This window comes from Hibiscus syriacus, unplaced genomic scaffold (assembly GCF_006381635.1).
Source record: "Hibiscus syriacus cultivar Baekdansim isolate YM2019G1 unplaced genomic scaffold, ASM638163v2 tig00111493_pilon, whole genome shotgun sequence".
Classification (NCBI taxonomy): Eukaryota; Viridiplantae; Streptophyta; class Magnoliopsida; order Malvales; family Malvaceae; genus Hibiscus; species Hibiscus syriacus.
This window is the reverse complement of record NW_024063102.1, coordinates 1,186,535-1,213,215: the sequence shown is the minus strand read 5'-3', so window position 1 is coordinate 1,213,215 and position 26,681 is coordinate 1,186,535. Positions and strand designations below refer to the sequence as shown.

The window sequence follows — 26,681 nt, the reverse complement described above, 5'->3', positions numbered from 1 at the left end:
ATAAAGCTTTAAGTTTTGAACCAAGCCCAAACACAAATTTTTTTTCATTATTTGAACTTGGTGACAAACTGACATTAACAAAAGGAGTCAGCAAAACTCGACTCGAAAAATATAATTTTTTTTCAATTTTGAATTATTTGAGTCGAGTTATTCGAGTCAAATCAAATTATAAATTCGGTTTTTAAGTTCGAGTCAAGTTGAAATTTTGAATTTTCGAGTTACTCTAAAAATCAAAAATTTTACTAAGTATTTTGACAGTTTTATGATTTAGTCCCTGATTTCATTAATTCTTCAATTCCTCCTCCATTTTAAGTCTATTTTTTTACCAAATTTGAACCCACATGCTCCTAAACCATAGTAGAATACATGTGTACTTTCAATTCATCTTTTTGATAACAAATTTTTTATTTTTCAATTTAGTCCTTCAATTATTCATAGTCTCCTTATTTCTTCAATTCATCATTTTTTTAAGTTCGTTTTTTTACCAAATTTGAGCCACATGCTCCTAAACCATAGTAGAATACATGTGTACTTTCAATTCCTCTTTTTGATAACAAATTTTTTATTTTCCAATTTAGTTCTTCAAATTTTCATAATCTCCTTATTCCTTCAATTTGTGATTTATTTTAAGTCCATTTTTACCAAATTTGAACCACATGCTCATTTACCACAATAGAATAGCTATGTAACTTCAATTGTTATTTTATTTTTTTACTAAAGATGTACTCTCTTTTTTATTTAGTCCCTTAACTTTGTACTTTAATCAATTTGATATTTTGACTACAATTGTTTGTAAATTCTTTCTTCTCATCAATTCATTGCCTCATTTATACTCTCATCAATATTTTTACCCTCAAAATACTTTCTTTAAAATATAATATTATGAATATATTTTCATAATTTTAGATTGTATTTGATATATTAAATAATATTTTAATATGAAAGAATAATATTATATATATTATGGTTAGATAAAGTCAAAAAATTGTAAAAAATCATTGCCATAACACTTTAAATAATTATAATAAAATTAGTATAGAAACTCGAATAACTCGACTCGAATTTCTTAAACTCAACTCGAAAAAATTTCAAGTTAAGTTCGAGTTGTAAAATATGACTTGTCAACTCGAATAACTCAAAAAATTTTCACTCGACTCGATCGAATGCTCACCCTGGGAACAATAAATTGCAGGTCGACAAAGAAGGTATGAAAACAAGGACTTGAAACAAAATGAAGTCATTTCAGATTTTTAAATGCATGTGAGTGGATAAGAAGATACTGCTGCGAAGGTCATTGCAGGATTCATTTTAGTATGATAGAAACTTCCCTTTCCTTCAATAATTTATATATATTTACTAATGTCATAAAATATAATATATGTATCTTCTTTGTCATTTCATGTGATCACACTTCTCAAATATCCTCTAGGACCTAAATAGATATGTATACATTTTCCTGGTAGCATTAATTTTAAAACCTGCAATTCTATATCACTAATCTGAACACGTTTTATTTTCTACTCAGGGATATGAGTATAAAATGAAGGCCTACTTGCATTGTGTTTAATCTGTAACACACCAGATCTAGATATCTGCGATAGGGTATTTGATCTTGAAGACAGAATATTACTATAATAGAAAGAAAGGAAGATGGTGAGAGCTCCCTTCTATGATAAAAATGGGTTAAAGAAAGGTGAATGGAGTCCCGAAGAAGATCATAAACTAAGGTCTTTTATCGAGAGATATGGCCATAGGAACTGGCGTCAACTTCCTAAAGTTGCTGGTATACTTTCATTCTTTTATGGAAAGAAACTGTTTCTGTTTCTGGAAATTGTTAATTGATTCATGTGACAATCTCTTGATCATGTTCATTGAGTGATCTTCTTCTTTTTTGGTTGTTTGTTTAGGTCTTAAAAGGTGCGGAAAGAGTTGTAGGTTAAGATGGATGAATTACCTACGGCCGGAAGTAAAACACGGAAACTTCACTGAAGAAGAAGATTCACTGATCATCAAATTACATAAACAATTTGGAAACCGTTGGTCCGCCATGGCTAAATGTTTACCTGGAAGAACAGACAACCAAATAAAAAATCACTGGCACTCCGGTCTAAAGAAGCGTGGAAAGCGAAATCCGACATCTGATCATGTCAAAGAAGACTCTAGTTGTCCAAGTGAAGCCACCCAGAATTCTGAAGGTGAAAGTGGAGCTGAAAGCATCCTTGTTGATACTCCGGCCAACATGATCTTGGAGAGTTCAACTTTGTCTCCAGCAACATCTTCAAATACCGAGTTGTCCTCTTTTGAAGGCACTTTTCTTCCTCCGGCGGAAACATACCAAGCTCAAAGCAGTGGAGATTTCTGGAATAATCCCTTTGTTGCAGAAAATATCTTCAACCAGGATGGTTATCCATCATCCATGGAAAATTATGGATTTGAGCTGCCATTTCCTTTTGACGACGTGTATTACTATTATGATGATTTCCTCTACGACTTGATGCAAGTATAGGGCATAAAGTTGCTTTTTATTTTTTTGCTGATGCTCGCACCTTGAGTGTATTAGTCGGAGACTTGGGATTTCTTTGTGATTGTGGTTCTCTCACTGAATATTATTATTATTATATAATCCAAGCAAATACTGATCTCGTCAAGAACAGCTAAACTCCCTTATAAAGTATTCAACAGGGGCATCTCCGTGTAAACGGCCTAAAGGCATCTCAATGCTGCGATCAGTGGAGGGATGAAGATCATAAAGTCATCTCGACACTCTGATTGGCACAGAGATTTTTTATCTCAACTTGGAAGATGTTTGAATTGTATGATCTGGGGTTATAGCGGATCTTGTTAGGAGAATTATTGGAGGTTTTGATTTAGGTGTGGATATTGCATGTATCCTTTTTGGGATTGTTCTATATCCACTTTATATGAATTTTCATTTTAACAAATAATATATTTTCTGTGCTAAAAAAATCTAGATGCTTTAATTAATAGAGGGATTACAACGTCATCTCGTTGCTTTAGTGAACGAAGGGATTATAATTTCATCTCAATATTCTTGTTAGTGGACGGATTACAATATTATCTCGACGCTTTGGTTTGTATAGCAATTTCAAAATCATCTCAAAGTGGCTGCAGAGGAAGACAATTAGGGTAGATGAATTCAACTCATTTATAGAGCGTTGCAAACTTAGCTGAAATAAATGGCATCTGGGATTGTCAGAGCATTGGTTGTGAGGAAATATTTGGAACCAAAGGTTAAAAACTTCTTATGAATGTTGAAATTAAACAGGATGGCTATTAAAGATTTTCTTAAAAATGGTGGGTGGTTTTGTTGGGAACTCAAATCAATTGTCCTTGCTGTAGATCGGATGTTGAAAGCACCCACTAATCACTTATTTGTTACTTGTAGAATTGCAGGGCCGTATCTGGCACCGGTAGGAGGACACCTGTACAGGTTCGGAATTTTTATAATATATTATACCTATAAAAAGTGATTTTATATCATTGTTAGGGTTCAATTATTTTTAATTTGTCATTAAGGATCTAATTTTTTTCTAATATTTATTTTTAGGCGCATACTCTTATACTTTATTTTTTCTATTATTTATATAATTGTCAACTTTTTTGCCAATATTTTTTTTTCTAAAATTTGTTATTAAGGATCTAATTTCCCCCCTACTTATCAACATGGACTTAATTTTTTTAATATTTGTTATTAAAGACATACTTTAAAATTAAATTTCTTTTCTAATATTTATTTGTTATTACAAGTCTAATTTTTTCAGTATTTTTTATTAGAGGTCTATTTTTCAGTATTTTTTTTAATATTTTTCAATATTTGAGTTAATTAAAATATGTTTAAAGTGTTTAAAATGTGTTTAAAACTTTTTAAATATGAAAACACTATTTAGTCACTATTTGACATTGTTAATGACATTGTTCATACATGGGTACTTTTGGAAATTTTGTAAGAGTTTTGAAACTTTTATTAAACACCTAGAAATTGTTTTAACAACCCGATTTTCTTCAACGGTCATATTTTTTAAGTAAGAGTTTCGAAACTTTCCTAAAAGTTTCGAAACTTTCAAAAACAGTGGGTTTAAAAGCTTCGATACTTTCACAAAGTTTCAAAAATTTCTCAAAAATTTTGAAACCGCATGTGTAGGTGGCCTTTATTGCATTTTTTAAAGCTTCCCAACGGATATAACTCATCCCGAACGGTCACAAACGACTAGCAACTTATTCCACACAATAAAAAACACTACAAGGACACTTGAAGAAGGTTACTACACCTATCCAAGCTTAGAGATCAAGAGGAAAGAGTTTTCATTCATATTTCCTTCATTTTTCTCTTGTATATAAGTGTATAGAGCTTAATTGAATATCTTTTGTTTTTATTCTTGTGAGCTTAAATCTTTGTAAACACCTACCTTGTGAGGTTTCTTGTTTATATTTTTTATCCTTTGTAAAAGGGAAGTGGTTATAGTTTAGCGTTTAAAAACTAGAGAATTGTAAAGGTTACTCTTGAGCCTAGAAAAAGAAATAACAAATTAGTGAATTTGTTGAAATCCTTAGTGTGGAGCTAAGGTGGTAGATGTAGACTTTGGTTGAGAAAGTTAAACCACTATAAATCTTGCGTCTAATTCTTATCTTTTATTGCTTCCACACCAAATATTTTTAAAGGCTAATTCACCCCCTCTTGGCGATTTTTGGTTGATCGTAAGAGCCAACAAAGTGTGATAGCAATGTTGTCGATGCTATGATAATGCTACTACACGTCAGATTATGGAACATAAAACAAAGTTTGTATGTATACCGTGTAAAGATTACACCCTTACTATATTCAATAATACTAATATCTATATATGGTAAACCTAGCTAATCAAGGAATACAAATAAGAAATATACAATATGAATCCCAAAATATTAGGAGAGATTTTCTTCCTTAATTGTCTGCTAACGTCTCCATTTGACATCCCCTCAAATTGATGATGGTTGTCAACAAGCATCAATTTACTCACAAGATACTCACGGCGAGCAAAAGACATAGGTTTAGTGAATAAGTTTACAATTTGATCATTGGAAGAGACATGAACAATGCATAAACCTTTATCTCGAACCAATTCACGAATGTAATGAAAATCAACTTCAATGTGTTTCGTCTGCTCATGATGAACTAGATTGGTTGCAATGTTGATAGCGCTAGTATTATCACCAAATAGAGGAATAGATGTATGATCACCACTAACACCAAAGTCAAAGAGAAGTTTTCGAAGCCATACAAGTTCAGAAATAACAGAAGATATGAATTGGTACTTAACAAGGTCCTTATTAATCGTCTTGTTTTGTATGTCCAATGCATACAAAAACCACTTTCAAAAAAAAGTAGAGACCTTAACTTTCGAATTAACCTTCAAGGACGAAGTCAAAACAAAAATCTTTCGTCATGTTATCTCAAACCTCAGATGCCTTAATAAGACTTGAATCACACGTAATCATAAGTATGATTGGACTTGCAAATTATTTAGTTCAATAACTTAAGTTGACACTTCACTCTATAATCTTAAAATTTTAAAAGATATTTGAATTTATTTACTTATATTAATTAGTTAATATCTGATATAATAACGGTATAGTCATGGATACATGGGATATTGAGGTGCGATTATACCCTCTAACAATTTTAATTTTTTTAATATTTTATGTACTTTTTCATATTTTTTTATTCAATAATACAATTTCACATCTTTTAAAATTCTATAATTTTACATTCTCAAATTCTTAATAATTTCTTAAACTCACTTCTTATAACATTTGCGTTCGTCCAAGGTATTTACCCGAGGGCCAATGTGAAATGGACAATAACAAATAAACTAATGTTTAGACATTTCATCCATTTTGTAAAGAATTAAAATAACAAATGGAAATTATCTACAAAGTATAGTCATTTTTTGTAAAATAAAATTATAAAGTTCACCAATATATTATTAAATATTGAATAAATTAGATTAATGGTTATTAATCGAATACAGACAGACAACACCAAAGGTATGACTTTTACCCACCTATAATTGTTTTACTCCTTGCAAGCAAATCAATCTTTTATAAAATATAATATTGTTACATCAGAAAAATAAAAATAATAGAGTTGAAATAGGATTATTCAAATGACTTGATAAATATTAATTGGAGTGGACTTAGTTCGTCATCGTACGATTATATTAACTTACCCCTAAAACGACAGATCTGTCGGCCATCTTCTCTCTTTTAATAATGACTCGTATGATGATGATGATATGTATGATCATAGCTAAATGTTGATGAAAACAAAAATGGTAAAGTAATGATTAGGGGTGTGCAAAATTCTTCAACCCGGTTGACCCGTCAATTCGAATTTAAAATATCAGGTAATTTTTTTATAAAAAAAAATTTATCCGACCCGATGTTTACTGGGTCGGTCCGGATCACAAAATTGAATTTTTTCGGGTACCTGGTTAGGGTTTTTTTAGGGTAAACTACCTATTTGGTCATTTAAATATTATCTAATTTATGATTTGGTCACTCGATTATTATTTAGGATAAACTACCTATTTGGTCACTTATATATTATCTAATTTATATTTTGGTCACTAGATTATTATTTAGAGTAAACTACCTATTTGGTCACTTATATATTATCTAATTTATGTTTTGGTTACTCGATTATTATTTAGGGTAAACTACCTATTTGGTCACTAATATATTATCTAATATAATTTATATATATTTTTATTTAGGGTAAACTACCTATTTGGTCACTTATCTATTATCTAATTTATGTTTTGAGCACTTTATTATTATTTTTTTAAAATTATACCTAATGTTACGTTTTGATTTTGTTTTGTTCACCCTATTTAAAAATGAACAATGATGCTAACATGACATTTTCTAATTATGTTTGGATGTTGGACTAACATTTTTTAATTATGTTTGGATGTTGGACTATGTAATTCGAACTTTCGAACATTTAAATTTGTGTGTGTGTTTTTAATTAATAATTTGAAGAAAAAAACCAGGTCTACAACATCCGGGCCGGGATATGGGCCGAGAAATCAATTACCTGAAAATCCTGGTACCTAGCACTTCGGGTACCCGAATTTGCACACCCGTATTAAATATATATTAGATGGATATTTTCATTTTTCTAGAACTTTTTCATACATAATAATTTAAATATGTTAATTGAGTTTAGTTTTATTAATTTTATCGTTAGTATAATTATACAGATATAGAATAAACATACTTTTAATGTTCCTTCTAATTTAAATGTGTGGAAGATTTTAAATAATATAAACAATAATTAAAACAAAGAAAATAATAACTTAAATAAACAATATGCCAGTCAACCTTATAAGCGATAAAAAAATGGTGTTTCATTTACAGTTGTTTAAAAAAAGGGTAAACTACAAAGTTTGTCACTTTTGTTTCTATTTTATAAACGTATGGCCACTAGATTCAGAAAACATCGTTTCGTTTTAATTAAGATGCGGTCACTGGGACGTTAGCTGCCGTGAGTTAGATGATGTGGCACTTTAGTAAAAAGGTTTAATTTCTATTTGAACCCTTAAACTTTAGATAAATTATTAATCATGAGTCTTTTTTTAAACCCAAAATAGTTCAGGGATATCGTATCAATTTACCCTTTCTTTTCCATATGTTTTCTTCTCCAGACCTATTTCTCCTGCTTCATCTCCAAACCACCAATTTATTTGTAAGGCTCTTAGGGGGTGTTTGGTTCAAGGATCGTGGGAATCTCATTCCCGGTAATATTTTATTGCCAATAGTAGATTTTTTGGGGTATATTCCCGAGAATGTCATTACCTTCCTTCCCTTAGGTATTGTAACATTACCGGCGTTTTGGACTAAAATGCCCTTAAATTTTTATTTTTTTTCAAAAATATTCTTCTTCTGTCATTGAATAATAAAAATTCTATTAAGGTTAAATTACAAATTTATCCTTAAATTATTTTAGATTTACAAAAAAAAATCTATAATTAAAATTTTATATGAAGTTTAGGGTTAAATTTTTTTTTACCCTTTCATTAAACATTTTTTATATTTTTAATTTTGTAAAAAAATTATATAAATATTATGAATTTAATTTTTTAAAGAAAATATAAATATTTTACAATTTGTAATATTATACAATATATAAAGGACAATTTGGTCAAATATACATTCCAATAATCTTTTATTCCTTTAACCAAACACGGTAATCTTACATTCCTACTAAACCAATCAAACACAAAATACAACATTCCCAGTAATCCTATTCCCTGGTAATCTTTTATTCCCACTGGTAATCTTTTATTCCCACTAGTAATCTTACATTCCGTGAACCAAACGCACCCTTACAGTCTTATATAATCTGAGAGAACTCCCTAGTCCATCAAGCTAATTTAAATAATTTCTTAAGTAATGTAGTCTCACTGTGCCATAAGTTCGTAAGCCCTTCTATTCTCTAAACACAAACGCTAAGCTCATCCAACCCCTCATCTTCCTGCCTACAACCACCAATTAATTAATAAACGTATTGGCGAAACAAATGCAGGGAAAAGAAACCAGGAAGTCAGGACAACTCTAGTATATATGAAGCATTTGTCTATCTGATTCTCACTCTCGTTGTCTTCTGCAATATACAGTTGATGCAAATTTGAGAGTTTCATTAATTCATCGCACTTGCTGTACTACCATTCAAGCTAGTGCAGACTTCTTCTCTTTTCCTACAGAATAATCCTTAAAGGGGGTCCATGACTTCAAGATTAAGATTCCACATGAATTGCACACAATCTAATTCCATCAATTCTAATAACAGGACAATGACTGTGACATAACCGTATTTAGGTGGAATAATTATTTATTGTTTTAAAAACAGTTACGACTTTAATTTGAAAAAATTGGTGATTTTAGATTAATTTGAATAGAGTCACCATTGACCTTTGAGTTAAGTATGTCGAATACCTAAAAATGTCTTTTTAAACAAATTTTAAGAAAAATCATTTTAAAAGACAAAAAGCTGATATGCGTTTACCAAAGATTCGATTAAAACGGGTTCGGGAGTCGGTTATGCGTGGGGAAGGATTAGCACCCCCACAAAGCCCAAAATTGATATTGTGTCGCTTACACGTTGTCGTAATGGTGGAAATTTTGAATTAAATATCAAGTTAAAATATGATTAATTTATTAAATATTGATTAATTTACTTCAAATTAATGACTTAAAGGAGGAAATTCAAAGGACTAAAATGAAAACAAATAAATATTGTAAACTTAAATACAAATAGCAAAAAATAAGTATTGAAATTTATAAAGACCAAAATATATAAAAACCAAAATTTTAAGGATCAAAATAGAAAAAATAAAAAGTTAAAGGACTAAAATAAAAGTTACAACTAAACCAAAATCTAAATAGCAAATATTAAATAATACAAGTACTAAAAATGAGAATAGCCCAAAATAACAATAAGGACTAAAATAAAATAAATAGAAACATAAAAGGGCCCAACAGTAATTAAAGCAGATGCAAACTAGTGATTAAATGTATAATTACACATATCATAGTCAAATTGGAATATTAACAAAAATGCACAACAACCTGGAATTAGTGACTAAAATAAAATCTTTGTAAACATGGTGAACAAATTCAAATAACAACAGAGAGCACACCACACACTAAATTAGTGACCAAAATGAAATAATAACATATATTACTACCAAAGTCAAATAATAATCAAAATAGCATAACAGGTAATAACATGATTAAAATACGAATAATGAAAAATAAAAGCTCTAAATCAAATAATAAAGAACTTCAATACATAACTGAAATGTGAGATTATAAAACCCTGGGGACCAATAGTGTAGTTATCCCATGACTCGAAAACACGGATGGAGTTGGGGTATAAAACGGTGTCGTTTTGGTTTGGTCATTTAAACTCAAAATTGAGGCCCTTTATCCCCAAATCTCCTTATTTTCCTTTAACTTTAGAAATAGGAGAGAGATAGAGAGAATTGATAATTCTCTTAACTCACATCAGAAGAGAGAACAAATGTCGCCGATGATGGAGCTCGCGGCGGTCGGTAGTGATCGGAGTTAACACAAACCCCTAAATTGACCCTCTCTTTACCCTTAACACAAATCCTAGCTTTCTTTAGCCTAAAACCCACCCGAATACTCCAGATCTAGTTTTTTACCTTTAAAAAATTTGGAAATCCGGTGACCATCGGGTTTCTTGATCTCCAAACCGAGGTAAATGTTCTCTCTTTTTCTCTATGGCTCTTGGTTTTGGTTTAGGTAGGATTTTTCTTTTCTTTTCAGTGTTTCGTTTGAATGGATCTATCCCCCTTTTCCAACCGAATCCTTCTGTCTCTTTCAATCACCTCCCTCGATCTGATTTCTAAATGCCCTCTTTATTGTTGCATGGATGTAGTGGTAGATTAGACAGAGGTTAAAACATTTAATTTTTGGGGTTTAGGTAAGGTTTGGTTTGATTTGCTTTTGACTTTGGTTTGTGGAATTTTTGATGGCTGATTTAGTGGATTTTTGTGCTGTGCAGCATGAGTATGAGTGGGGACAAAAATTGGTGTTTACAGCTGCCCCTTTTTGCACATTCTTGTGTTAACAAGAATAGGGTAAAGATAAAAAAACAACCAGTTTTTGTCTGGTTATCTTTTTTGGTTTTAGAAACTTGATAGTGTTTGATTTTGGGGACGACACTGCTCATACGTGATGAAGAGTTCGTGTCATCTAAGGGTAACATGACACTGCTCATATGAGGAGATATGGTCGAGGGATGACACGATTCCTACGTGATGAGGACATACAATCTTTAGGGATGATAACACGATTCCTACATGATGAGGACGACTGGTTATCTAAGGTTGACACGGCTCGTACATGATGAGGATATCTTGTCGGTAGATGACAATGTTTGTTGTGACACTAAGTCGATCCATTGGGCACATTATCCTTCTTTGTGAAGTTGAAACCGTGGGTGGCTCATTCGTCGTGAAGTTGAGCTTTGAGTTGGATATCCTTTGTCCTGAAGTTGAAATCCAAGGGTTGCATTGCTGCTTTTGGGCATGATATCCTTCGTCGTGAAGTTGAAATCATGGATGGCTCATTCGTTGTGAAGTTGAGCTTTGAATTGAATATCCTTCGTCGTGAAGTTGAAATCCAAGGGTTGTATTGCTGCTTGTGGGCACGATATCCTTCATCGTGAAGTTGAAATCGTGGATGGATCCTTCATTGTGAAGTTGAGTTTTGAATTGAATATCATTCGTTGTGAAGTTAAAATCCAATCTTGCGTAAGTGGCGTTGTTTCGAGTCCAATATCCTTCACTGTGAAGTTGAAATTGACTCTGAATGACACTGGTTTTTCATTGTTGTGTCATAGATGACTCATTCGTCGTAAATTTAGGTTAATATTTTGAGCATGATATCCTTCGTTGTGAAGTTGAAATCGTGGATAGCTCATTCGCTGTGAAGTTGAGCTTCGAGTTAGATATCCTCCGTTGTGAAGTTGAGCTTCGAATTAGATATCCTCCGTTGTGAAGTTGAAATCCAATCTCGAGTTGTGTTGCTTCGAGTCCAATATCCTTCGCTGCGAAGTTAAAATTGACTCTAGCATGAATCTTCAAAATTATACACATATGCAATGCTATGGATGCAATGCTCTTATGTGTGCCTAAAATGCATATGCAAAATATGTTATTTTAGGATTTGGAGAGAGATCTCAATCTCTGGTTGTCAGTCTTGATGACTCTTGATTCTGGAATCTTGAATTTCTGATTCTTGATATTGAATTCTTCAACATGCTTAAATCCGATGTTGATATCGATCTGTGAGGGAATGGTTACATGAGCAGTCTTTATTCTATCCCTTACTCAATTTGTCTTCATTTTCACTAGGGTGTACTCTTGCAAACCTCAACCTAAAACAATTTGTTTTACTTGCCCCACAAAATTTTACCCAAAAAAATTTGGCTTCTTTTGCCCAGCTTCGATATTGAGCTTCAGAGAGATATTCGTTGATTTTCAAGATATGCTTCCAGAGAACTTATCTTGTTTGAAAATGTTTTCCTTCTTATTTTCAAAATTTTGAAAATTATCAAAAGGAATTTTAAAAAAATGTTGCCTCTCTCTAGGTTTCATAATTGAAGCAAATCATAAAATAGGAGTTCATTGAATATTAAAAGAAATAAATGCTCAAATATCAAGATTGAAAAGTTGGTTTAGAGGCGGGCTACCTAAATCCTAAGGTTTGTTTCCTCAATCCAGTCATGGCTTACCCCTCTTTCTTGGTTTGGCCTTTTAATCGGAGGCGAACAAAATGACACAACTGGCATAATAAATGGCTAGACCTTTCAGAACACTTCTATTTCAGTTCTCTGAAATCTTTCATTTGTTCAAGCTTTGTAGACTCACCTAGTCAAGGTAGTGCAGAAATATCGGTCTAAAAATGAGATTTCTGAGTGCTCGTATGAAGTCGACTATAACAGGTGTTCCTTAACTCCCTTAGTCCATATTCATCGAAACTACTTATTTAGTAAATTTAATTTAATTTGCTATTATCTGGCTAGCTGAATCTTATCCATAAAGCCGGGGCGTTTAACCAATTGCTCTAGAGGGATAACTCAAGCTTTATTGTATATATATTATAATCACCTTTATCAGGCTAGCTGAAGGATTCATGTCGTCACAAAGTCTTTGACTTGACAATCATAATAGAGCATACATCGAATTTCCAGATACCCGATCAATGTCATGATTTAAATATAATCTATTCATAAAGCCAGAGCTTTCGAGTTTCCTCTATAATCAATTTCTTTAGAAGAATAGCTCAGCTTTATTGTATATATATATATATATTATATTTTTTGTTGGGTAACCGGATTCTATTTCTTAAGCTCGTTGAGGAGAACCTGTTATAGTCTAGGTGTTTGTTGAAGGTCAGAAAATCTCATCGTTAGAGTTCAATTCCCAAGCAACTGACCTAAACTAAATTCACCCACTTGGTCATTCCATATGAAAAGATCATGATCATCATTGAAAGTCATAAACAGTGGTAGAAACCAATTAGTTTTGCAATCTCATGTTCTAGTTACCCCATTCTGTTCACTTCTAACACATACCTGAATACCAAACCTTTGATTGGCTATATATGCGAGGAGAGAGCTAGCTTAGTTCCTGTAAGAGAAAGGTATGCATTCCAATGTATATTATGGGTCAAATGGGTCCTTTTTTTGTAGGGATTCAATCCAGTCATTTGTCAAAGATTTACAACCTCAATTATTAAAAAGCTTTTAATTAAGGTGATATTCAAAGAATTCAAGATTAAAATTTGCTCATTGTTCATTTCCTCATAATGAAACATTTTATTTAAAATGTTTGAACATCAAATGACTTACAAACATTCACACATAAGAAGTACGAAAGAAAAACAAGTTCAAACAAGATGACATGCATGAAAATGCAACAAAAACTCCTGATGTACCCCCTAACCGACTCTTGATCAGAATGTCCCCATTACACATTGAATGTTTGGTGTCTAATTAGATTAGGATCTTTACCCCTATTTGATCCCCATTTCTCGTATCAAGACTCCCTTGTCAACGAGCTTTTCTATTTCCTCCATTAATGGTATGCACTTGTCAGTAGGATGTCCTAATACCCCCAGATGAAAAATGCAAGCACTATTTGAGTCATAGCCATAAGCAGAAGGGCTAGTCTTCATTCTCAAAGGCCTTGGGGGTGAGATATTGACTCTTGATTAAAGGGGATAACAAGTCAGAAATGATCACTTGAAAAACTTTGAGAGTTGTGTTTTTCCAAGATATCTTTTTAGGCCAATCCTGAATTACATCTCTTTTTATTTCCTTTTCATCTTTCCCCGTTTCCTTCTTCTTTTTCAGCATCAAAGAAGTCTTGAGAGTTGAATCCTTTAAATTTTCCCCACATAAATTACTTTCCTGGATTTTGCTCTTTCATTTCTTCAAGTATTCTTTTATATGCTCTTCGCTTGTTTTGACCGTATCAACTCCATTCTGGGGTCTGACTCCCAATTGTTTGATTAAAATCGAATAATTGTTGACATCCACCTCTATAACTTCATGAGCCAAAAATTCTCAGACTTGTCATTTGAAAAGACCATAATTCCTGATAGAGTGTCCTCGGGCTCCGACATAAAATTCACAAGAAACTTTCTCATTATACCAACTTGGATAAAGGTGGTAACAGCGGCTTAGCCAGACGTTGAATAATCAGTTGGGCCTCGAGCAACTTGGAATATCTTTTGTTGTATTAAAACGATAGAAAACTGATTGGGGATTCTTTTGACTTCATTTTCTCTTTGCCACTATTATGATCATCCTGAACACTTAGTGAAGAATCATTGAGATATTCATTTTGAAGGTTCAAATTTGGACAAACGTCTTGTGGGAAACATTGGTTTACAGATTTCCCCTCATTGATAAGTTTTAAGCCTCTGGGAAGTTTAGGTTTTTCATCTTCAAAGCATAACAATCCTTCCGCGATGAGATTTTAAACTTTTAATCTCATAGCCACACAACTTTCTGTTGAGTGGCTAAAATCTCCAAGATGATAACTGCATGAATTTTTTAACACCTTGCCAATCTAGACGCTAATATGTATTAGACTTTAGAGGAATATGTGTTAGAAGACCACTTTCAAAGAGAAATAACAACAATTCTGAGTATGACCCCAGAATTTGAATGAGAGGTATCTTCTTCTTTTTCTTCTTGTTCTTTTTAGCCTTCTTAACTGCATTTGAACTTCGTCTATGCCTCTCTTCTTTGAGTAAAACTTATCTCTCATAAGGGGAATTTTATATCTCATTAACTCTTCATTCATTGTGAGCCTAGTGGAATATTCTACAACCACAGTTTTAACGCTATCATTCATAGTCTTATTCAAAATGGGATCCTCTAGTGGCTCTTCTTCATGGATCACAACATTCACCATGTCCATTAATTTGGTCATTTTCTCCCTTGACTCGTCATGAAACTTCTCTGCTTGATCATGAATCTTGACAAGTTAATGATAAGTAGAATTACCCTGAGGGTTCAACACAGTGGCTTGAGTTTAATTGGTGGAGAAACCCACTGTATGCCTTGGAAGTTTGTCGGGCAAAATGAGTAGTTGTGAACTAGCCTGTACATTCACACATTCAGAGATTTCACGGGTTAAGGAAATTTTCTCTTTTCTTTTTTCCTGGTTGAGCCCAACCATCTTTGCTACAATTTGATTAACCAGGTCATCTTGGTTTTGCAAGATACGATCCATGGTGGCCTTTTGAGCCCGCTCCATTTTAGCTTCCCATTTTGTTTGTATCTTTCACAAATTTTCTTCCAATTCTTTCTTCAGTTGCTCAAATTTTGCTTCCATCTTCAGTACTGTGTGAATGTAGTTACCATTAGAAGCATTTCCTCAAGGTTTCCCACAAGGTATGTAAAAATGCTTAAATGAATACTATGCAAAATGCAATGATGCATGAAATGTTTGAGGCATTGATCCAAAAATATGTCTGTTATTATAAATAATTCTTATTGGGACAAAAGTGTTATTTCTTAAGAGACAAAAACATCATGACAGTTTCTAACAGATTGAATAGTCTTTTGCCGTCATCTGTCATCGGTTGTATACCCTGTCGACCATTTCAGCTTATCTGGCTAAACCGTGCAAGTGACGAGCTACTTTTTTGTACTTGCTCTAAAAAGTCTCAAATGACTGCCTCTTTAACTTTCATCCTTTGTTGAGTCTGCTCCCAGTGAAAACGCCATTGAAATCCTTCATCAAATAGATTATCTGAAGTTCATTTGCTTGTTTCTTGAATTTATCAACAATGTCCTCCAATTCATCTATCATTTTGCCATCTTGTTCTTGTTGTCTTTGAAGGGACTCTCCAGATCAGTAACCTTCATCTTGCCCCTGCAACCTTTGCCAGTCCGTTCTTGAAAGGTTGACTTTTGTTGTGCTTAATGTAGGCCCAATCCATTCTGAGTCATTCACAATGCAGCAGAGTGGTATACTCTTCGATTGTTGGAACCATGTCCTACTGGTCAAAAGTGAAACAACTATACCCTGGATTCCAAAATTTTACTAAGGCTCTGATTAGGGGAATCACGTCTTCTTAATTGAATGTGACACATAGTTGTCGTGCAGATTGTCCTCTGCGTTTTTCATCTATTGTATTACAACCCTTTTGTCTATTAATGCAAATCATTTATGTTTAACGAACACGTTTTTATGAATCAACACCTTTTTTTGAATGATGTAGTGCAATACAAAGAAAGATGAAAAATGAAACAAACGAAAGAAATAAGTTAGTGTACATAAATAAAAGAAAGAGATCTATTGTACAGGTAAGACAATCGATACATATAAATGTTATTCAAAGATGAATAGAACACCTACCCTTCATGATATCTACCTGAACATGCTTTTATTATATAGTAATCCTACCCAGACATACTTTTTACCCATAATGATGTATTTACAAGAAATTAATCCTAACCACATGGTATATATAGTTCGTATGTTGTTATTCAACAGAATTTAAAGCAAAAATAAAGGTTCGGAAACGCTCATCTTTTGTGTACACTTACTTTGGCTACCTATTGACGGATAGAGATTCGGTATGACTATACCTATGGTGACCGTTCTACGGTTCACTATATGCATGGTTTCGGCTCTAACGAGGAAAATGTACTCAAATTGTCCTTGATGTCAGTGCCCCCTTGGGCTACCAAACCCTTAATCTTCACCAATTATAGGCTTAAGCAAATCGAGTTCAATTCGAGATGATACATTCCCTTATGCCCATACGGAGAATAAATTCACACGAAGACATAAGGTATATGAATCCCGAAGGTTACTTGCTAGGCCCGCACGGAGAATAAATTCTTACGAATGAGTCACTTTCGCCCCCATTTAGAAATGGTTCGGAGCTCGAGTGTAGAGCTTATGTTATGTAAATGCCCGTGATGTGTGTGAGGAGGAACATTCAACCCTTTGACTCAAAAGGAAAATGAAACTCGATCATCTTGAAAAGATATAAAAGCAAACATTCAAATGTTAGTATGACAATGAAAATATGAAGCAATTAAAACTTCAATAAATGAATCATAAGTTAACTAAAGATTCAAACTCATAATTTCCACCAAACGACAATGTGTAAACGACTAACAACCTGACTCTCTCAAAAGTCCCCAGTGGAGTCGCCATGCTGTCATAACCGTTTTTAGGTGGAACAATTATTTATTGTTTTAAAAACAGTTACGACTTTAATTTGGGAAAATTGGTATTTTAGATTAATTTGAATAGAGCCGCCATTGACCTTTGAGTTAGGTAGGTCGAATACCTAAAAATGTCTTTTCAAACAAATTTTAAGAAAAATCATTTTTAAAGACAAAAAGCTTATCTATGTTTACCAAAGATTCGATTAAAATGGGTTCGGGAGTCGGTTACGCGTGGGGAAGGATTAGCACCCCACAACGCCCAAAATTGACATTGTGTCACTTACACGTTGTTGTATTGGTGGAAATATTGAATTAAATATCAAGTTAAAATATGATTCATTTTTTTAATATTGATTAATTTACTTCAAATTAATAACTTAAAGGAGGAAATTCAAAGGATTGAAATGAAAACAAACTAATATTGTAAACTTAAATACAAATAGCAAAAAATAAGTATTTAAATTTATAAAGACCAAAATATAGAAAAACCAAAATTTTAAGGATCAAAATAGCAAAAATAAAAAGTTAAAGGACTAAAATAAAAGTTACAACTAAACCAAAATCTAAATAGAAAATATTAAATAATACAAGTACTAAAAAATGAGAATAGCCCAAAAATAACAATAAGGACTAAAATAAAATAAATAGAAACATAAAAGGGCACAACAATAATTAAAGCATATTCAAACTAGTGATTAAAATGTAATAATTACACATATCATAGCCAAATTGTAATATTAACAAAAATACACAACAACCTGGAATTAGTGACTAAAATAAAATCTTTGTAAACATGGTGAACAAATTTGAATAACAACAGAGAGCACACAACACACTAACTTAGTGACCAAAATGAAATAATAATAGATATTACTACCAAAGTCAAATAATAATCAAAATATCATAACAGGTAGTAACATGATTAAAATACGAATAATGAAAAATAAAGGCTCTAAATCAAATAATAAAGAACTTCAGTATATACCTGAAATGTGAGATTACAAAACCCTGGGGACCAATAGTGTAGTTATCCCATGACTCGAAAACACGGATAAAGTTTCGTTGGGGTATGAAACGATGTCATTTTGGTTTGGGTATTTAAACCCAAAATTGAGGCCCTTTATCCCCAAATCCCCTCCTTTTTCTTTAGCTTCAGAAATATGAGAGAGAGAGAATTGATAATTCTCTCAACTTTCATCAGATGAGAGAACAAATGCCGCCGCCGATGGAACTCGCGGCGGTCGGTAGTGGCTGAAGTTAACACAAACCCCCAAATTGACCCTCTCTTTACCCTCAACAAAAATCCTAGCTTTCTTTAGCCTAAAACCCACCCGAATACTCCATATCTAGTTTTTTACCTTTCAAAAATTTGGAAATCCGGTGACCGTCGGGTTTCTTGATCTCCAAACCGAGGTAAATGTTCTCTCTTTTTCTCTATGGCTCCTGGTTTTGGTTTAGGTAGGATTTTCCTTTTCTTTTCAGTGTTTTGTTCAAATGGATCTATCCCCCTTTTTCAACTGAATCCCTCTGTCTCTTCCAATCACCTCCCTCGATCTGATTTCTGAATGCCCTCTTTATTGTTGCATGGATGTAGTGGTAGATTAGGCAGAGGTTAAATCACATAATTTTTGGGGTTTAGGTAAGGTTTGGTGTGATTTGCTTTTGACTTTGGTTTGTGGAATTTTCGGTGACTGATTTGATGGATTTGTGTGCTGTGCAGCATGGTATGGGTAGGGATAAAAATTGGTGTTTATAGACTGCAAAGCCCCAATCAACAAATTAACATTACCGAACAATCTCCAATCTTCAACCAATGTAACAAGTATAAAGATGATACCTGAGTAATACATGATTCCAACTTATCATTCTAGAGAAACAAAAAGAAAACACTCAAAACGTCATCTAATTGGAAATCCCAAAGCAAAGAAGACAAATCAATCTTTTTTCTCTCCTTTAACAGTGTTCGAAAAGAAAACAAATACACAACTTACAGATTCTTGAATTCTTTCTTTGAAGATATAAAATAGATCTTGAGCTTTAGACATCTTGGAAGTGTTGGAAGTAACTGATATAATGTAAACAAAAGCAAAGAAGATCAGTGTTTCCCCCAGAGTTTTGAATGATAGCATTTACGAGGGAAGATAAAGGCTTGAAGGGACAACAAAAGAATGAAAAAAATGGATTCGTGATAACGGATGTTGGATAGGGAGTTTTCTCATATTATATAAGTATGAGCCTTACGGATGAACCATTGGTTTAGAGATGAAGTAGGGGAAGTGGTGGAGAAGATAGGGTTGGGGAAGAAAACATATGAAAAAAGGGGTAAATTGATATTTTATCCCTGAACTATTTTGGATTTACAAAAAAGCTCATGATTAGTAATTTATCTAAACTTTAAGGGTTCAAATAAAAATTAAATCTTTTTACTAACGTGGCACATCATCCAACTCACAACAGCTAACGTCTTAGTGAGCACATCTTAATTAAAACGAAATAAAAGTAACCATATAATATTGTTTTTGAATCCAATGACTATACGTTTATAAAATCGAAACAAAAGTGACAAACTCCGTAGTTTACCCTTAAAAAATTATTCAAATAAATTAGTGGGTAAGACGCATATATCTAATTCTATTTTTTGTACTTTAGTTCTGTCTTAATTATGTGTAAATAAAATATTTGTATTAGTAAATTATTCAAGTGTAAAATAAAACTAAATTTAATTCAAGATGTTAACTCTTGATTTTAACAGGAATTTAAACAAACTTTTTTTTATAAACTTATTTCATATATTTGACATAAAATTAATACTCTCAAAAAAATCATATAGGAAATAATTTTGAGTATAAATAAAAATAAATTCAAATAATTTAATGTTATTTCAAATAAAATTTCAACTCAAATAATAATTTTTATTCGAGATTGCTCGTCGATTCATTAGACATGTGACCTTTATACCACTAATCTATAACATTTTAAACTAATTTCGGAAGTATTTTTTTTAAATGACAATTGGATTTCATTAATAATGAAATGAATCAAAATTATAACGCATCAAAATATAGATAGAAATTTGGAGACAATGGTCACCAAAATATTAATACAAAAGTAAACTATTAAACCTAAAGATACAAAGAAAAATAAAACATTTCATTGAGAATGACGACCAACATCAAAACCCAATAACCTTCATAAAAACTCTGTCTCTACCGAATGAGACACTTTATGAGGTGATAAAGAAGTAGAAAGCGAACCAAATAATCTGGAAGGCTGCTTCTCTACACAATTCTAATTACATCGGCAAACAACCTTTAACCAAAAGAGGATATCTGACTATATGTGTCCACCGAAAAACTAATCAAAAAATAAATGTGCTGATGGTTTTTGTGTGAGAACTAAAACGACCGCAAATATATGCGAAAAAATACCAAAAAACATAAAAATTGTGCCACAAGAGCATAGAAAACGTGTGCCACAAAAAAATGTCACAAGGACAAAGATTTTTATTTAATATTAAAAAGGATTTAAGAAAAAATAAAATAAAAACATAATATAAAAATAAGATGGCACAAAAATATTGAAAGAAAAATAAGTTGAAAGAAGGGAGCTGCTAGTGTTTGAAAAGATTTTGTAAGTTTTAATTTGTGGAGTATTTTTAAACGCTTGTGATTGGATAAGAAGATGCTACTGCGAAGATGACGCCGGACAGAATAGTGATTATCCTGCAGGCGCTCCAACAGATGATTCACAAGAGAAAATTCTCCCAAAAAACTAGAGAAAAAAATCTCTAGGGTTTAATAAAATATTATAAAATCAAACAATGCCCAAAATCAGTCCACAAGCCGGACTATTATAGCCAAAAATCATCTTTATTCGAATTTTGTCAAAAATAGCAAAATCTCGAAAATCACTCTAAATTGAAATTCGAAATAAAATAAGCAATCTCCAAAAAAATACGGCCTAAATCGGATTTAAATTGACTTCCTAATTGACAATCGAAATATTACCATAAATAATAAAAAATATCTAAATCTAGTGATTCGGAGGGGAAAACGGCAGAATTTGAGGTTGAAAAAAAGGCCACATGGAGCATAGCTCATGTGGAGAGCGTGCGCGTCGAAAAGAGCTTTCCGGATTGGGGTCTTATGCGCGATTCTGACACCGTAGCCAAAGTTATGGCCAAAAGACTGAAACATACTTAAAACGACCCCAATGAGGAACATATCACAATCAATTCCCGCCTTTGCGCTGATCTGCCAATGCATGGTATCTCAGCGCCATCAATGTGCAATCTGACAGCTAAACATCATCTGTCTTGGATCCCCCTGCATCAGAAGATCATTGATGATTCATTTTACCTTGATAGAAACTTCCTTCTCCTTCATTAGTTGATATATATCATCTCATGTGATCACACTTCTCAGAAGTATCATCGTTCTCTCTTATTAATATTTTTCTAGGATAAGTACATAGGTATTGATAATATAAACTTTTTGTACGAGTGAATATAAATTTTTTTTAAGATAGATATCATTAATAAAATGAACAAATGGCATAAATAAATTCGAATTTCAGGACGGATAGAACACATGCATCCGCTACAGACTAATGTTCAGTGCTATGGGTGTAAAATGAAGGCCGACTTGCATTGTGTTTAAGCTGTGACACACCAGATCAAGATAACTGCGATAGGGTATTAGATCTTGAAGACAGATGATTACTATAATAGAAAGAAAGGAAGAAGGTGAGAGCTCCCTTCTATGATAAAAATGGGTTAAAGAAAGGTGAATGGAGTCCCGAGGAAGATCATAAACTAAGGTCTTTTATCGAGAGATATGGCCATAGTAACTGGCGTCAACTTCCTAAGGTTGCTGCTATACTTTCTTTCTTTTATGGAAGGAAGCTGATTCGGTTGTTTTCTTTATTTCGTTTTGAGATCAAAAGAGAGATTTTATTTTTAGTTTCCTGATGGGATTATCTGCATCTAATTTGACCTTTTTCCGACTGAAAAACCTAATCAAGTTTTAGTTGGCGTTTGATATCTAAGTAATTGTTAACTGATTCATGTGAAAAATCTTTGGATCGTGTTCATAGAATAAGCTTTTGGGGTTATTTGTTTTAGGTCTTAAAAGGTGTGGGAAGAGTTGTAGATTAAGATGGATGAATTACCTACGTCCTGAAGTAAAACACGGGAATTTTACTGAAGAAGAAGGTGCATTGATCATCAAATTACATGAACAATTTGGAAACAGGTTATATCCACTCAAATGATCACTTAAAACTATTTACAACAATATGCAAGCATGTAATCGTCAACTTGCGAATTCAATAATATTTTAATTTTTAACCAACAATCCCTGACGTAATTTTCTTATGTACACAGATGGTCCACCATCGCTAAAAGCTTGCCTGGAAGATCGGACAACGAAATAAAAAACCACAGGCACAGATCGGTCAACTTGCCTGGAAGATCGCTAAAAACGTTATAGCGGCCGCGATATTGCGGTCGTGCCACCGTCTGAAACCACTATTCATGGTTTTTGCGGTGGATCACGGATTCACACCGATCACGGTCGATTGCGTCTGTAATTTAACGGGAAACGGAAGATTGTACCGATAACGGGACGCAATCACCGTTATTCAACCGTGATTTGTCACTGCAAGCCTGCAAGACGACTAGCTTCAGTTAAAACACTGCCGTAGCTTCAGTTAAAACATTGTCGTGACTTTCTTTGTTGCAGTTGTTATGGAAGAAGAAGAAAGGAAGGAAGTAAGGAAGGAGAAGAAATAGAAAAAGAGAAAAAGTCTCTGTTGAACCCACCTTCATCTGGGTCCTTCTGTTTTGAAACCAAAACTTGATCTGCTTGGGTGCCAGTCCCAGCTCCCTATTCAATTGTAACCTTTGCTTCTCATCTAGGTGTGGGCACTCCTTGAACTTTCTTCACGTTTTAACCAACAAAAATAACAAGCAGCAAAGAAAGTCACGGCAGTGTTCTTAGTAAGAAGAGAATCAACGCACAAAGCTTAAAGGAAGAAAAAAAGGGAAATAGATGAAACACACGGCAGCTCGATTGAAAGCAAGGAAAGAAAAAACATAGTGAAACAAGATCCACTCTTGGAGAAATAGGGCTAGAATTCTTGATATAATAAAAATGGGTAATTCACATAATAAGTCCATGTATTCTCGATGATTTTTTTTAAAATGGCCAACATTTTTGCTTCTTTTACAAAATAGTCGCCAAAATTTCTGGAAGTTTCAATCTAGTGACTCGACATGCAGCTTTGCTTTACCTCAATTCACTGCACTATTGGCCGTGAGATCGCCGCCTATAGAAGTCGCGACAGATAACCTCAATTGCGTGAAAATATTCTGGAGTTGCCGATTCTAGTGTTTTTGTTATACTTATATTTAAGATTTTGCCTTTATATTTTAATTTAATACAATTTAATTCATCTATTTTATAATAAGTTCAAATAGTTAATATAGTTCATTATTCAAATTAAAATGTTTACTTCATCTTTTCACTTAGAAAACATTTTAAAGTCTATTTGGTTAAACTATATTATTATATATATATATATATATATCAATTTCGTTTAGAAAACATTTTAAAAATCATTAAAAATGATTCTTTATAATTATAATTATTTTATTATGTTTTAAGATAAGTTGTGCAAAATTTAAAAAAATTCACGACCGTGTAATGACCGTGGTGGCATCCGTTATGTCCGCAACCGCGATAAACGCGACGCGATCGAAAATGTGACCGAAAACGCTATTTAAAACCCTGACAACATCTGATGCCAAAGAAGACTCTACTTGTCCAAGTGAAACCACCCAGAATTCTCAAGGTGAAGCTAAAAGCATCCTTACTGATACTCCGGCCATCATGATCTTAGAGAGTTCACTTCTGTCTCCAGCAACATCTTCAATTACTGAACTGTCCTCCTTTAGTTCGGACAGAGGTTATATGTCCGGATTTAATGTTGTTAGGGGTGTAGAAGATACCTGTTTTCCTTCAGAAATATACGAAGCTCAAAGCAGTGGACATTTCTGGAGTCAGCCCTTTGTTGCAGACAATATCTACAACCAAGATGGCTATCCATCAGCCATGGAAAAATGCGGAATTGAGCTGCTATTTCCTTTTGACGACATGTATTATGAGGATTTTGTGTATTTTCTCTAAGTCTTGATGCAAGTTTAGGACATAAAATTGTTTTCCAGTTTTCTTTCTGATGCTAGACCGTGATTAGTTGGGGACTTTTTTTTATTAGCAAATGAAGCCTTATTGAAAACCTCTCTAGTTTTAAATAGAGAAAAAGAGTATTTTAAACTAGATAAAAATACAAAACAAACAGAGGTACAGCCTAGCATCGAAAGACGACCAGTACACCTTCCTATCATACACCCACCAAGTTGGGGATTTTAGATTTCAAATTACAGTTGCGATCGTATTTATGATCAACAAGTGTTATTACTATATTTATACCTGCTTATAAATAAATATCTAATCTCTGTCTCTTTTCACATTTAGGTATTTCTCTTTTCAGTTTAGGTGTTAAACTTTATTTCGATCAATTTAGATATCTAATGTTACTAATATTATCATTTGAATACCTTAGTCGTAGTAGACATTAAAAAGATACTATCAACCACTTAAAATGCGATATGTGACATGTTTATTAATTTTTTAAAGATAAATTATTATTATTATTTTTAAAATATCTAAAATGTTTCTAAAATCTCAATATTCTTAATCCCTAAGCATTCACCCCCACTCATCAGCCATTCATTGGTATTGCCGCCCAACCGACCACCTACCCATCCATCCCAGTCTACCAACCCATTGTCTACTTTCAATCGTAGCTTCAAACCTCTAAAATTGCTAAATTCAAATCCTAAATTCCTAAATTTCAACAAACATCTATCTCAATCGATGGGTGATTGTAGGGGAGACGTCGAATTCAAGTTCAAGAGCGATCAAATGGTGTTAAATGGTCAACCGTTGTGGCTAAAAAATCGAGGTAATACATTACTACCTTTAGCTTGCTTTATGAAACATGTTGGTATTGGTTAATGCATAGATGAATATATTTTGTCGCATGTATGTAGTTAATTATCTCTAAGCTCGATCCAAAAATAATAAAAACATAGTATCAAGTTTGAATTTGATGAAACGAGCTTCGAATTCGGATTCAAGACGTCGAAAACATAAAAAATGACTTTTCAAAAATTTTAACTTTTAGGTCAAAGTTAACAGTAAAACTTGGTCAAAGTTAAAGTCAAAGTTAACGGGTTTGGTCAACAGTTAGGTCAAAGTCAACAGTTTGGGTCAAAGTCAACAAGTCAGACTGATTCGAGTTGACTCAAACTGGTTTGGGTTGATTCATTTCGATCCGAGTTGACTCAAACCGGTTCTAGGGTGTTCCATGACCAGTGAGGAGCCCCACGCGCACACGGCGACACGTGACAACGCGTACTGCAGCAACAGGGCTAGGGGAAATGGTCGATTACTTTTGAAGCATTCTCACACCAAAACAATCCCAAATCAACTCAAAAATCAAGCCACAACCAAGCCAAACTCAATTAAAATGAATGAGCAAGGATTGAAAATGCTTACCTGATGTCGAACGGACAAAACAACGATGATGGAGCGATCCACCAGTTAGGTCTTGATCAGAATTGCATGCTGAGTTTGATGATATAGGAGGTGTTACGCTTGGGCCACGGAGGTGTCCAGAATCGAAGATTTTCAGAGGTGAAGTTTGGTTCTCGATATGACTTTGAGTCGTTTTCTACTGCAAACGGTGACGTTTCTTAACGAGGTGGCAGTTGGGTTTTGTTCGTAGGTTACCGGTGAACACGATAGTTGTCGCGGTGGATCGAAGGTATCGATGATGGGTGAAAGGTAAAAAGTTAGGCTTGGTGTTTCACGGGGGGTTGATTTTTACGGGGGAGAGGGAGACTAAAAAGCTGGTCTGATATATTTGAAATATATCATATATTTCTACAATAAATCATTAATTGCAATCTAGTCTGAATGGCTAGGGCGTAGGTTTAACTACCAGAATATGTGGGTTCTCAAATCATTAGAACCACACATTTTAATTTCTTACTTTTGTCATTTTTTACTAATCAAAGAATAATGGGTAAATTCAAGGCCAAGTCCCTGAATTTTTCTTCAGTTATAGTTTAGTGTAATATTTTAACATAAAGTGCTAAATTGTCCTTAAATTTCATTAAGGAAATATCATTATTAACCCGAAAAAAATTGGGGTGTGACAACTCTCCTCCTCTTAAAAGAATTTCTTCCTCAGAATTCACCTAAATCAACGCAGATGCGAAAACTGAGTCTTTATTGATTCCTCTGTCTCTTAGGTATCTTTT

General features: G+C 33.2%; 2 protein-coding genes across 2 annotated transcripts; both read left to right on the top strand.

Moving 5' to 3' along the window:
- Positions 1 to 1,650: 1,650 nt before the first annotated feature.
- LOC120163682 (transcription factor MYB4-like) lies at positions 1,651 to 2,506 on the top strand. The gene is made up of 2 exons (XM_039173550.1): positions 1,651 to 1,783; positions 1,908 to 2,506. The coding sequence occupies exons 1-2, from the start codon at positions 1,651 to 1,653 to the stop codon at positions 2,504 to 2,506; spliced, it is 732 nt and encodes a 243-aa protein (XP_039029481.1).
- A 691-nt stretch (positions 2,507 to 3,197) lies between these two features.
- On the top strand, positions 3,198 to 24,480 carry LOC120163681 (transcription factor MYB14-like). Its single transcript, XM_039173549.1, has 7 exons — positions 3,198 to 3,251; positions 3,407 to 3,451; positions 22,023 to 22,160; positions 22,394 to 22,545; positions 22,677 to 22,746; positions 23,317 to 23,339; positions 24,081 to 24,480. Exons 1-7 carry the CDS (start codon positions 3,198 to 3,200, stop codon positions 24,478 to 24,480), a joined length of 882 nt encoding a protein of 293 aa, XP_039029480.1.
- Positions 24,481 to 26,681: the final 2,201 nt, after the last annotated feature.

Coding starts and splice junctions, on each gene's coding strand:
- LOC120163682 (XM_039173550.1), top strand. CDS start 1,651: ATGGTGAGAGCTCCCTTCTATGATAAAAATGGGTTAAAGAAAGGTGAA. Junction 1,784..1,907: donor TCAACTTCCTAAAGTTGCTG/GTATACTTTCAT, acceptor TTGTTTGTTTAG/GTCTTAAAAGGTGCGGAAAG.
- LOC120163681 (XM_039173549.1), top strand. CDS start 3,198: ATGGCATCTGGGATTGTCAGAGCATTGGTTGTGAGGAAATATTTGGAA. Junction 3,452..22,022: donor GTAGGAGGACACCTGTACAG/GTTCGGAATTTT, acceptor TTACTATAATAG/AAAGAAAGGAAGAAGGTGAG. Junction 23,340..24,080: donor AAAGGAAGAAAAAAAGGGAA/ATAGATGAAACA, acceptor GCTATTTAAAAC/CCTGACAACATCTGATGCCA.